Source organism: Larimichthys crocea, chromosome VIII (assembly GCF_000972845.2).
Source record: "Larimichthys crocea isolate SSNF chromosome VIII, L_crocea_2.0, whole genome shotgun sequence".
Taxonomy (NCBI): Eukaryota; Metazoa; Chordata; class Actinopteri; family Sciaenidae; genus Larimichthys; species Larimichthys crocea.
Window position 1 is genome coordinate 20,804,188 of NC_040018.1, and position 14,069 is coordinate 20,818,256.

At 40.5% G+C, this 14,069-nt stretch overlaps 3 protein-coding genes across 9 annotated transcripts in view; 1 reads left to right on the top strand and 2 right to left on the bottom strand.

Annotated features, from left to right (window-relative positions):
* The window catches only part of cd276 (CD276 molecule), a 62,993-nt gene extending 61,762 nt beyond the window's left edge, over positions 1-1,231 (bottom strand). Inside the window, exon 1 of the mRNA XM_019278896.2 lies at positions 1,126-1,231. The gene's annotated coding sequence lies outside the window, so the exon portion shown is untranslated. The remainder of the gene's footprint in view (positions 1-1,125) is intronic.
* On the top strand, positions 524-5,886 carry ubl7b (ubiquitin-like 7b (bone marrow stromal cell-derived)). 2 transcript variants are annotated; one of them, XM_019278895.2, is made up of 11 exons: positions 524-674; positions 1,185-1,365; positions 1,517-1,636; positions 1,762-1,847; positions 2,860-2,944; positions 3,027-3,084; positions 3,181-3,314; positions 3,556-3,605; positions 3,694-3,870; positions 4,049-4,162; positions 4,404-5,886. In XM_019278895.2, exons 1-11 carry the CDS (start codon positions 672-674, stop codon positions 4,542-4,544), a joined length of 1,149 nt encoding a protein of 382 aa, XP_019134440.1. In that variant the 5' UTR covers positions 524-671; the 3' UTR covers positions 4,545-5,886. The 2 variants fall into 2 exon arrangements, with proteins under 2 accessions (XP_019134440.1, XP_027137167.1); XM_027281366.1 differs by lacking the exon at positions 524-674 and adding an exon at positions 708-801.
* A 3,139-nt stretch (positions 5,887-9,025) lies between these two features.
* Positions 9,026-14,069, bottom strand: part of shf (Src homology 2 domain containing F) — a 96,254-nt gene continuing 91,210 nt past the window's right edge. For all 6 annotated transcript variants that reach the window (XM_019278883.2, XM_019278882.2, XM_019278884.2 and 3 more), the window contains one exon: positions 9,026-12,485. In XM_019278883.2, coding sequence (XP_019134428.1) covers positions 12,299-12,485 — 187 coding nt within the window. In that variant the 3' untranslated portion in view covers positions 9,026-12,298. The remainder of the gene's footprint in view (positions 12,486-14,069) is intronic.

Consider the following 14,069-nt stretch of genomic DNA (forward strand, 5'->3'; position numbering starts at 1 on the left):
GCCCGTGTCTGTGGGCACTACCTTTTTAAAATCATTATAGCGCATATGGACCGTAAACGTCTCACTGCAGCCTATGCAGACACATTTATACCTGTATTATATAGCCTACCTATGCACGTGTCTCCTATAGATCTATAAAAAGACTATACGCGTGGATTAAAACAGCACTTTTGATTAAATCACTCTTGGATAAACTTGTGGCACAGGAGAACACTTGGTAAATATGAACAAATGGTGGATATAGATGAAACTTTGTAACTTAAATAATTCACCTGATAGATAATTACATCTTAAAGTTAGACTGGTGACAGACAGACTATAAGAAAGTATTGATCAAGACATGACATAGCTGTGGAAAATGTGCAGCAAGGAAAAAATAATTGAGAATGTGTGATGAAATAAGTTTCACTCAAACTGGTATTTGCACACTTTAGACATATATATATAACAATATATATTGTATTGTTTATGCTGGGATGGTGATTCAAGTTTTTTCCTTTGTCTTGAGGTGTGGCTGTGTGTGTGAGAGAGAGAGAGAGGAAGAGGTTTCAGGTTCGCCGGTGATTAAAAACATGGAGAAGTAAAAAGCTTCTTTGTTTGGCCCAGTGGACGTAAACGTGACGTGTACCACGTGACTAAAAGCAGGAAGCGAATCGAGTGTCAACAATAAAATGGTGAGTGAGTGTGCGCTATTTCTATTTCTTCTATTTTACAGCTGTCGTGGTTTTATTTTCTGTATGACATTTATTTAATGTTACCGGACTATTGTTCTTAATCAGTCCTACGATACGAACAGCTCAGGTACAAGTTATTAAAGCGGCATGCTATTTATTTTTTAGAAAACGCTTAGCGGCTAGCAGGTTAGCACGTTTAAAATCCCCAAAATGTCAAATATAATAATAATATAATAATAATATAATAATAATGATATAATAATATTGCGTTTTGACCTGGGTCCCCCCTTTAAAAAATGTGTTTTATGTAGTATGTGGTACTCAACGAAGACAGAAGTGTCTTTATTTTCTCTCACCCATTGTTAGAAAGCATATTAAAACTATAAAATGTAATTGTGCGTTTTGATTAAACCCCCCTGGGCTCACACCAGTAATTACTAATTTAACCCACCTTGTGTATCTGCTGTCCATGTCCCCGTGTTGACACTGTGGTTTTGTTTGTGTGCACAGGTCGAGATGGCTTCTTCAGACTGGCAGCTGTCTTTGAAGCTGGTGGATCAGCCTAAATCCGTCTTCCACTTCCCAGAGATGATGCCAGGGGATGTTTCGCCTGGAGGATACAGAGTCGCTACTTTAAAACAACTTGTTGCAGCACAGCTCCCAGACTCCATCCCAGACCCCGAATTTATAGGTCTTGTTGCAGATAGTAAATTAGCTATGAATGAAAATGTTATGTATGTGTGTGTGCTCTGTGGTGTAATCTGTTTGGTAAATAAAGGCTGTCATTGATATTTTTTGTTCCTTCAAATGTTCCCTGTCTCTCGCTCATGTTTCCCCATCAGAGCTGGTCCACTGTGGGCGGAAACTTAAGGATGAACTAACACTGGATGCCTGCGGGATCCAATCAGGAGCCACTTTACACATCCTCAAAAAGACTTGGCCTGAGCCAGAGAGCAATCCAGGTGTGATTGGTTGTTTTTTTTGTTTGTTTTTTTCATTCAAACATTGAAAGTGTGTGGTCAAGTTGGACTGTAAGTGAAACAGAAAATATGAATCTGAGCATGTGTGTGTGTGTTTTCTTCTCTAGAGCCTGTGAACAGAGCAACTGCAGCCAGGGAGTTCAGGGTGTTTAATGCTGCTCTTCATTCTCTCAACTCTGCCTACAGAGACTCAGTGAGTAGAAGACAGACATATACACACACACACATGAACATTCACATCAGTCCTCATGGTGACACTCATCTCCCTCCTTCTTCACCCTACTTCAGTGGTCTTCCAGCCACTGTTCATGGGACTTCCCTCTCAATGCATGCTTTGTTTTCCATTCAGATAAATTCAGACCAGAGGTGTGAATCTACTCTACCCTTACAATTTAATTCGATTAGGATTCAACTTAAGCGCACAATAATTCTGGATGCATCTTGATGCATCTCAGTCAGGCAGGGAAATTGGCAACAGCCGCCAGCCAGATGCTGGTAAAATATGAAAGTGGCTGGTAGATTACAGACAAAAAATAATGATTAAACCTACTACTACCATGCAAAGTAACAACTTAACTTTACAAACAATGCTCTGCAGTGTAGGCCGGAAAATCAACAATCAATTGGACACACGCATCCTTCACGTGAAGATTATTTGGAAGTGTTCACATCTGTTCTGATTGGATCACTCTAGATGCATCTTAGCCTCGATGTGTGAACAGGACCCTGGGCAACTGCGGACTAAAGATTATCCTCAACAGGACAGGGTTAGCTTTAATAGGCTGGCAGCTTTCTATGATATAAATCTATCACCACCTTTGCTTAAGTGATGAAGGAACCAATATATAGTGATATATTTTTCATAAACGTGTACAACCTACTCACTTGTACTAATGTTGATCTAAGAATATTGGCACAGATGTGGTCAGCTGACAAACTGTCGAAATCACAAGACGGCACTCTTTCATCCGATCACATCATTTATAGTGTACTCTGATCTGCCTTGGAACTATTTTATTTGCAGATTGACACAGAAATGAAGACAGCAGAATCAACCATGGACATATAAATATGTAGAATATAGAATAAATATACATAATATAATATATAAATATGCTAATTTCTCTCTGATAAGCTGGTATATGTCTCTCTGAAGGATCTGTAGATTAATGCTGATACACTTTCTGTCTTCTCCCAACACTTAGGTATATAAAATGCTGACGAATAAAGAGTCTCTAGATCAGATCATTGTGGCCACACCTGGGCTCAGGTCAGACCCAGTTGCCCTTGGTAAGACCTGCTGGGTTTTATAAACACATACGATACCATGCAAACAGTCAAACCTCCCCTAATACTCTTTGTACCTGTTCAGGAGTGCTGCAAGACAAAGATCTCTTCGTGCAGTTCACAGACCCGAACATGCTGGATGTGTGAGTGTGACTTTCCTTTGTTATTGGCCCGGTACAGTACACACACACAATTGGAAGGTGATTTAAACTAATACTGATTTCTGATTTGTTTCATAGATTGATCAGTTCACACCCAGCACTCGTCAATGCCATCATCCTGGTCCTGCATTCTGTGGCAGGCAGTATGCCCAACCAGTCCAGTGCCAGCTCTTCTCGCAATGTCTCGGCCAGTTCATACAGTGATATGCCAGGTTAGCATGAAAGATGGCACAGCAAAACAGGATTAATGTACAGCAAGAAAGAGAGGATTATTCAAAGAATTGCTGTTGACAGACTCCAGATATTGAAACTGATAAACTGAGACGTAATGTTTTGATAAAATGTAACATAAAAGGAGATTTCTATATCATACATTGTTTTACTACATTTTTGTTTACTTCTTGTTTTGTGTTTTCACTGCAAATGTGCAAACAATTATTTTTTATCTGGCAGGAGGCTTCATGTTTGAGGGCATGTCTGATGATGAGGAGGATTTCCAGTCTGTGAGTCACTCTGCTTGATACCTAATATCAGATATTGTGTGCAGGAAAAATGTTAATGCCTATTCCGTGTGTCTAATGTGTGTAACAGGGGAGCCCAGCAGGTCCCTCCAACAGAGCTGGAGGCTCAGCAGGAATGCGTCCAGTGTCTCTGAGCCACAGTGGAGCAACAGGTCCTCGACCAATAACGCAAAGCGAGCTGGCAACAGCTTTGGCCCTCGCCAGCACTCCTGACAGCAGCGCGGTCACTCCAACAACTTCAAGCCAGGTGAGATTTATTAATATTTGGACAAAGATGTACAGATTTCTTTAACTAACCCTAACTGGATTTTACTTTAGATTGAAATCTGACCCTTTAAAGACATTTATATTTATTAAAAAGACCATCTCTGCTGCAAAACTGAATCTTTTGTTTTTTCTTTTCTGTTATTCTGTCTTTGATTTAGGCGGACCCCTCCAGTACTGTAGCTCCAATGCCAGCAGGAACTCCAGTCAGTAACGATCTCTTCAGCCAGGCTCTACAGCAAGCTTTGCAAGCCTCCAACATGTCTGCTCTGCAGGTGAGGCTATAAATTCACAGACTAAATCCCACATATTGGATTCTATACTTTGAAACATCAAATATTCTAGTAATGAATGGTTTCTGGCCTGTATGGTATCGGTGTAAGTTGTACACTGCGGCTGTGAAGTTGTTTATGCAGGGCTAAAACAAAGCAGAGGGAAAATAATTGGCGCTTCAGACTCTGTTGACTTTGGTTTGGTTAAAAGAGTTATCCAGTGAATGTGTTTTTGTTCTGCCAGGGCCGCTGGCAGTCCCAGATGCAGCAGCTCAGGGACATGGGGATCCAGGATGAGGAGCTGATGCTGAGGGCGCTGCAGGCCACAGATGGTGACATCCAGGCTGCCCTGGAGCTCATATTTGCTGGAGGACCAGGACTCTGAGCTCAAACCACATGAACAAACACTTTTATAGAGGAATGAGCAGGAAAAAGCTTGTCATCCAGCTGCCTAGAAATGATAAATTATAGCTGTAGACATACAGTATATAGATTTTTTTTTTAAACCTACATTTACATACAGCACAGTTTGAAGTAAGCTTCACAAATATTATGGCAGGGATATGATATGGATGAGGGATAAGAGATATGGATGTGACCAGGCTTGAATTTTAAATAAATGTAATGGTGCTTACCTCGTCAACACCAGCTTTCCTGTCATTTGATAGGTGGCATTGGCTGCAAAAGTGTTGCGTTGGTGCAGTCACCAAATGAGTCTCGATTGACGCCATGAGAACTGCTCGGATTTAATTTCTCTTGTTTCTTTGATTGTCAATAGTACAAGCGTATAAAAAATATTGGGTTGCAGTATTAAAACATGGACTAAAAACCTTACTGTATTGTCATTGTCTACTCAGCCTATGTAATTCACAAATGTGCACACTAGATGGCAGTACAGTAGTTTATTTCTATCCAGCAGTGACTGTCATTCACGCAGAGATGCTGTTTATTTTGCCCTTTTTTCCTCTTCTAAATTTAAAATCATGTTCTTGATCTGCCCTCTGTTGAAGTGTTCTTATTGGTAGTTGTGGGCTCTCATTTATCAAAGAATTCATTATGCTTAGACAGCCAGTAACAAAAAAAGAGAGAAAGTTGCACAGATAAGGTAATAGCTTTATTAGCATCCCCTGACATGTTGCAGAGCATTGTTACAAATAGCTGAGCCCCCTTTCCCCCCCCAAGCCTTATTACAGAGGGCTACATTTGCTTTGTCTCGTTGTCTCCCATCAGGGTTTTTTAGGGGAGGACATATTGCGTGCCCCCCTCCGCCACCTACCGTTCTCCATCTACAGTAATTGCCCTGCTTAGTTTTATTACTGCATCTGTGAATGTGACAGCTCAATCAGTGGATTGCCCTTTCATGAGCACAGCACCCAAACAGCGCTTTGTGTCCGTCTGTCCCCATTACCATTTTATATGCATGCACACCTGCGGGCAATTTCAACCTCCAATTGCCTCCAAGGGTATTTTAAAAAATAAAGCATTTCCACTGTGCAGAAGGAAGCAGTGTCATAGCTTCAACAAAACAATAGTGATTAAAAGCGTCATTGACTTTCTTGCAAATTAAAAATAGAAGACAGTTATGTTCGCCCAGATTAAATACATGAATTTTACAGAAAGCAGGAGTAATGTTTCCATTTAGACTTGCTGTATTTATGTACTTTGTTGCTAGTAAGCTGTGAAGTCCGATGTGGAATATGTTGCAGCATAAATACACTGTAGTTGTATTGTGTCTGTTTGCTGTTTTTATGCATGGACTACCATCCCAAGCCTGATAACCGCGGCTTTCCTGATATTTCCAACAATCTACTGTGAGAAATCATGTGAAGTTGTCATGGAGACCCGACGGTGTGTCTAATGCAGTCACGCATGGTATAGAGGAGCTGTTATTACACACCATATTTAGGTCCCTTTGGTTGTCATCTGTGAGAGTAGTATTGACTCTATGAAATCTCTTTAGACTCTGCCTGATATTAAAGCCTCTATATTTATTCTTATGTCAAAAGAGAACTGAAATTACATATGAACTACTATGCTGTATGAACTGATTCCCTTTCATCACCTCTCCATTAATGTAAGACCTGGCTATTTCAAAAAAACATCTAAAGAATACATTTCTTCCACTAAAATTACAAAAATAAAGATGATGTTGTCATGGCAGCAAATCCAACAAATGAGAGACCTTAAGGTTCCTCTTAAATGGGGGCTGTATTGTATTGTGCCTGCTGGTGCCACTCAACATCACAAGTGAACCAAAAACTTTGAAGATCTTGATGGAAAACAAGCAAGTTATTTTTCTGTCTATCCACTTTAATCAATGTAGTCGCTGTTCATTGTGCCACAGTTATCACAGGGCGCCTACGTCAAATCAGGGTCAAAGAGGTTTTAAATTATTCCATATAAATTTGTTTGATTCTCTCTGTGTTTTCTTTTACTTATTATCTGTTACTATAATGAAACCTGTGTTGGATGTGTCCCTGTGGCAAAGCACTTCTGAGCAGGGACAGGAAATGTCTTTAACAGCTAGAAAGGTGCCATGCTAATGAATCAAGCCTGGGGCTTTGAAGCTGGCACAAATCTGCCCAATTACTCCCACAGTGACCCAGGATTCAGGTGATGAGCAAGGTTTTGCACCATGTCATTATAGGCAATATGTTAAAGCAATAGAAATCATCAATGCCAGACCTTTTGAAACGGTGTAAAAGCTCTTCTCATCAAGCCTTCACAGACAAGTTGAACAATACCAACACTATTCTCTCCAGATGAAATCCCCAGACGTGCCAGAGGAGGAGGAAAGGACAGAGTTGGTATAATGCCCTCCATCCGCTTTTGTCTTTCTGAAAGGAGGCAACCCACGTATTATTAACATGAGGTCTGTTACCTGAGATTGCTTTCTGCCTGGCATGACTGAGCGGAATATGAAATGAGGTTCTGATGGACACAAGGCCATTTTATCCCCTTGTGGCCCATTCATTGCTTTCAAACCATGATTTTATTCTTCCCCTCTTCTTTTTCCAGCACTCCCTTTTTTGTCCACAAAAGCTCCTTTGATGCATTTTATCCCAGGTGCTTTAACCCTTGATGGAGCTTCTCTAGAGGAGAACAGAGCTGCAGCAGGGAGAGAGACAAAGTTCGTGCACACAGCCTGCTGGGAGTTAGAGTGGAAGCGCAAAATAGCAACTTCACTGATATCTGACATTGTGAGTCAGGTGGGAATTACAAATACTATTGCTAAATCTAAAGTGACATTTGAAGTTTTAATTATCAGAGTGCATAAGCAGTTCTGCAGCCAGCTGTTATTGAACATCGTTGTAATTAATAATTGTAATTCTTATTTGCACGTTCTTTGCATTTTTGATATAGAATTTTACACCTCACCTAATAAAAATTGCCAAAAAACCCCTAAAATAAACTAAAACGGCAACCTTTCACATTATAACAATGTTTTCTATCATGGACAAATGTAGTTGCAAACAGCCCAAACAGGTTCACTGTTAGAGCGGCGCACACAAAGTTCTCCCTGTCTATCTGTCAGTTACTGTACAAACCAGACTTGAGGTGTGTGCATTACAGATTCTGCCTACTTATCAAACGACTCGGGTGGCTGTGAATGTTCAGTGTTTCCTTTCATCAACCCCCTGCCTGTGCTCTTCCTGAATGCCTGTCACATGTGTTGTGGCCGAAATGTGCCGTGTGAAGTTATGAAAGAGATTTTAGCGTCAAGGATTAGAGATTTTAACAGTGCTGACTGCAGTTTCATTTACATGTAGCAGTGACACCACAGGGATAGCTCTTCAGTATTGTTGTGATGTGTCTGGCTGAAAAGTACCCATAATCACATAAGAATGCAGTGCAGCGGGCATGTACATTTCCAGAAAACGGTACAAAATATTAGAAAGGCATATAAAACAATAACCTAGATATATTTTGTTGTAGCAAGACATCCAAATAACATGGATTACCTGGTAATTGTCTATTTAATAACACAAATAAAAGACTTCAGAATTCAGTTGCTACACTTCCAGTTAAATCAGAATAATTGGTAGCATAACCTAGACAGTCTTTTCATCAGTGCTGAGCAGGTCATCTGAGCATAAAGAAGATATAAACATGGCAGCTTAATAAATATGGAAAATTTGGCTTACATCAATAAACTGAGATTTACTTGGGTTTCAATTTTTAAAGGACTTTTAAAGGACTACATTTTTTCCTATAGTTAGTACCTTAGTACTTGTTCTTTGTCCAGGAAACCATCAGGAAAAATAAGTAGAACATTGTTTTACAGATTTATAAAATAAAGCATTACCACTGGAGATCAACTGCTCTCCTGTCTCTTCTTGGTTGGCAAAGAAATGTCCTCTAAATCCATCACTTGAGGCAAAGGCTTTCTTCAAATGCCAAGAATCATATAGGATTTTATGCTTGATTAAATGTACAGAGCAGACAAAAAAAGCCTACATGCATAAAATGCAGCTATAAAAAGCTTTATTATCAAAGAAAGGCCAGAGGTGTAATTACAGGAAACAGGGAACCTAATTGTAGGGAAATATGGAGTAGCAAGCTTCAGACAGATTGCACCAAAAACAAATGCTACTGGGATGAACAACAGAGTGAAAAAAAACATCACAGAACTGTGCAACAAATTGGATCAATATTGGACAACAAGTGCTGGAGTACTGGCTTGATAATAGTTCCAGCTCAAACAATGGTCGCTCTTCACTATTTATTGAAGGGCTTCACCATGGTAACTGGTCATGGTGAAGACAGGAAAGAGAATTTTCTCTTATTGCTAAATAATTATATGTGTGCTTTATTATGGTGTGTCTGCATGAAACAACAAAAATCACTGAAACATGAAATCACACATTGACTCATAAACCCAATTTTATTTATTTTGAACCTTGATGCCTCTATGTCCCCATACAATACATTCAGTATATACATTTGGCCATGAGGGACTGTACAGAGATATGTTATAGTAGTGCATACATACGTGGCACGAAAATGTACACAAAGGAAACTCATACATGCCACTTTACCACAGTAAAGTGATACACAAGATACACACGGGGCAAGTCGATGGCTGATGGTTGATTACACCAGTACACACACACACACATACGCACACACACACCCACACAAACACTGTTTCATGCATGCTCAATTGTGTGTACACACACACGCTCGCGCTTTAAGACACTTCTGAGGGAGGAAAAGGGCTCTTTCAGGTTTTCATAACAGAAATATGTGAATGTGAAGAGTGTGTCTGCTGATTGCAGCAATTCCCTCACCCTATCAGAACACCTCCCTCCCTGTTTCCCCCTCATTCTCAATTTCCCTTTCTCCAAAGCTAAGGCCTTTCTCTAGGCAGTGCGGCCATCATATGCAGGCTCTCTCCTGTAGTAGAGTAATATTCATCAGCAGCAGTAACTAAATAAAGAGCCTCTACTGTCAACGTTTGATCTCTTAAACAGGGAACATCTGGAACATAAAGGATTCATCACACATAAAGTTTATTTCATTTGCATTTCTTCTTAGGATATCTTCTCTCAAGGAAATACATAGGTCCACTCTGACAACATACTATTCCTTAATAAAGCTGCAGAGGTTGCCTTATCACATGAACAGACACCCTCATATGACATACTTACATCTGTCTGTTCACTTACTGCACCAACAAAATAAACGTCTGTCTACGTCCCACTTTCTGCAAACTATTCTTTTTACTAATCAGGTTCGGTCTGCTGATTACATCTCTCCCTGGTGGACTTTTTGTACCATCACATTTGTCATAAACATCTTTCAGAGGCACACAATCGTTTTCCCTTCAGTGACTGCAGTTTATAGTTGCATAGCACACAGTGGAGATATAGTCAAAGCCAAAATGTATTCGGCTTTGTATATACAGTGGTCATGCTCGCTCAAGTCAGATTCTAATTCCTTGTATCAGTCCTTGTTTTCCAGTCTCCCCAAAATTTTAATTTTTTTCTCATTAAACCACAGAATTCTGCAACTAAGAGTGACAAAGTTTCCTCTGAAGAGGCAGTTTGATCATACAATGTCAGTTCACGGTGTGGATACTATTGGCACGTCATCGTTGTCTTGTTATAAATGGTCAGCGATATTACAAGCTGTGGGCTCAAATTGTATTGGGTCTGTTACTGTAAACTGCAGAGACCAGGCCATGAGACAGACATGTCATTCCTATGAGTTGCTAAAATTAAGTGGTAAAATCAGAAGAAATGAAAATGTGTAAGCCAAAGGGGCTGATTTCTAGTTACACCAGTTCAGGGGAGAAAAAAACAAGATGCGACAACCAAAGAGGTTCAAACAAGGGCTGTCACCAACATGAACCAGCAGGTTAAAAACACACTGGAACTCAGAAAGTCTGTGCACACCTTCATATGCATACATCTACTGTACACATGAACATGTTTGACACATGCGTACTCACTCACATTCACACACGTATGCACATCTGGTAGTAAAGGGTAGATGATAGAGATTTCATTGCAAAGTGGAAGCATGAAGCAGGTTGACAGAAGGTTTTTTTTATCTGGTTCAGACAGCCTGTGCTGTAATTGGACCGGGGGAGGGAAGGGAATATGCGATCGTCTCTCACGCGATGCTTGACAATCCCGTTGGTCAGGAGACGCTGTGACCCGTGTCCCAGAGTCAGGCCACCGAGGCAAACGTGCATTTAGCAGAACTTGAAACAACCAAAATGCAAAGCACCACAGAAAAAGAGGCTGGAGTAGTCCCGAAAACACGATCACATCGGCACAAAACAATGAGGGCAAGGGGGCCAATGGGCCATCACGAAGGAGTAACACATCAGTAATAATTACCCCAGAATAAATTACAGTCACAGAACAATCGTTAAAAGCGGAATTGGAAATCAGCTGATCTAGCGGACTGATTTGACCCATGCATTATAAGGCATTAACCAAACATTTGTTACTGACATCACACAGTATCATATTAGTGACTATACATACAATTGCTGATCTGGAAAATCTGCTTTTTTTCATAAAAACAAAACAAAAAAATCTTGGATTAAGTGTATTCAAAAAACATATTCCTAAAACCAATGATGTAATTTTAAAAGGAATTGGGAATGTCGAAGGGAAGGCAGATCGATGTCTGCAATCCCATTGTACCTATTGATCTGCAGATGGGCGAATGAAATTGATTTTCTGAGGTAGACAATGCAGGCATATTTCATTCTCCCGATGCAAAGCCATTCTAAAGCAGGGGTAGCGGGGGCTAATTTGGTCCATTTGGACAGGCTCTGGTCTCCAGCCTCAGCCAATTGTACGGTGTCGGATGGGTTGACCTATCCATCATGCTTTCCTGCCTGTCTCACCACTATGGTACTTACACTGTCATTGCTGTGGTACATCCACTCAGTGAGGGATAGCACACAGCATTCACTATGACAAGATAGAGAGATCAGTCTGCACTGTTCACAGGCCTGTTATTTCCACGCAGCTGGGGACACACCATTCATACAAGGCCGGTTTATTCAATATCCTGGAAACTGTATGGGGCCCATGTGGACAATATCGCTCAACATGCCTCATAAATGTCGCTTCCCTTACACGGCTCTTACAATCTTAAAGTCCCCTCACAAACAATTACAGTATCAACAGAGCCTAACCAAATGAGCGAAACTTTTTTATACGCAATTTTCATGATGTGCACTCTTCTGAAAAAGGTACAACATTTTATGAGAAAAGGTACACCCCAGTGACATGTTTTAATGTTGTACCTTTCTTTTTCTTTGAGTGTTAAGTGCTAAGGGAAATCAGCTAAAGAATCAATGAAATGATGTTCATCAGATAGTCAGTCTGTGATGTAATGAAGTGGGTGTCTGTCATAAATAAAATAAAATAAAATAAAATAATAAAGACTTCTGCAACATTGAGTCTGTTATGTATAAGATAGTATGCAGTAGGCCTCCTAAACAGGTCTGGAATCTGTCGGCCAGTGAGGTGAGTCAGGATCAGCAGTTTTGGGATGCCACTGTTCATCTTCCCATGAGCCTAATGGGCTCTGTCCGCAGGGACAGGAAGTGTGGAGCCACAGGGTGGCCCAGTGAGTACTGCAGGGGCCAACACCTGCAAGTGACCCAGAGCACTATAGTGTCCTGATGGCTACAGGGTAGAGCAGAGACATGTGTTCGGCCCCCTTAATGGGCAGCTTGCGACTGGAGTAGAAATGGATGATCTCAGGCACGCTGTCGAAAGGGCAGCTGTTCTGGCCCAGGATGTACTTGTTCTCCTTCGTCCGTGACAGCTTCATGTGCATGAAGCCCTGGCTGCTCCTGGGGACAGACAAAAGAGAGGGACAGAAAACATGTTTGTTAAAGTTAGTTAAAAACAAGCGAGTTTGCATTATGATCTGAAGATCTGACGGCACAATTTCTATCTCTCGTAGCGTGAAAATAAATTGTTTGAGAGATAAGCGGTGTCATACTAATGTAATGTGCCAATCGGGACTGTGTGGGTGGCGCCAGTGACAGAAATAGTAACAGCATATGCAGTGGGCAGCACATCATGGAAGCTGGAAAAATTACTCGACAATTTGAATTCAAATGAATGGATGCCATCTTGGAGTGTGGTGTCCAGTTCTTACAATACATCTTCTGCTAACACACTGACAATAACAGTACAAATATGCTGTCACCATATTAGTTTAGTGTGTTAACATGCTGATATTTGCTATATCTGCTATTAGTAATGAATAGAGCTGAAGTTCGATGGGAATGACATTCATCTGCAGGGTTTTATAAACTAAACTTTTGTAAAAATCAAAATTTTCAGTAGTAGATGAAATGTCTAGGTTCACTGAAGTCAATAGGACACATTGTATGGGAACGATGAAAGTCTTTACAAAAATGCTGAACTAAATTTTGTGTCAGTCATGGAGAAGTTGTGATATTTCACTAGGGTTCATCCTCTGGGAAGCATAAATACTTGTACCAAGTTTCACAGCTTTTCAGTGTAGACCGAAGGGGTCTACTGTCATGGCCATGTCATTAGCATGTTTAAAAACTTATTTAAGGAGAAAAGTAAGTCAGAATATATGGGGAAACTCAACAGTTCAGCCCTCTTTGACAGCCCCTTTTCATTTTTTCCCCACAGTAGTTGCTTCCTACAGTACGTGACAATGTTGTGAAAGCTGGATTACCTTTGATAACTTTGGAGCTGTCTGGGGAGAACACTAAAAGGCAGGTTGCTTAAGGTGCTGGATTTCACATGCAGGGCATAAGGATGAGGGTAATGAACCCCCAGGATGAATCACTTAAGCTACAGCAATAAATGCAGAGCAAATTAAAAGCTCCCTGCGTGTTCCTAGGAGCCTTCGATCAATACATTTTACAGCTTGCCAGTAATCTTCTGCTTTAAAATAGAAAATTACTATTTTGGACTTAAGTGAAGCAAAACTAAGCAAGGAACTAATGACCCCACATCCTGCTGTAAATATACTATTCTGATAATTTGTCAAACATTAGCATAATAGCTTTTTCAATCAGCAGCTAATGCTTCTAGCAAGTCATGATTACTGAAGGCTCAAATAGTACACACTTACTTGCTGCGAGTGGGCATTATGGCCTGTCGTCGACATAATGTGCACCAGTTCTTTCCGGCTCACTAAACTACCACCTATTCTACTTTAAATTGTATGTTATTATATTTCCCTAGTCTAAAATGTAACCCCTGTTGCTGAAATGCAGGATAAGAGTTTAGGTTTTCCATTACACCGCAATAAAAAAAAAATTTAAAAAAAGATTACAATTTGTCGTTCTGTGACAAGCAGCCAACACATCAGGTAAGCATGAGAGCTGCAGACCCATTGACTCATGGGGCCAGTTAGCGTTATCTGCGCTATGCATTCTGTCTGTGTC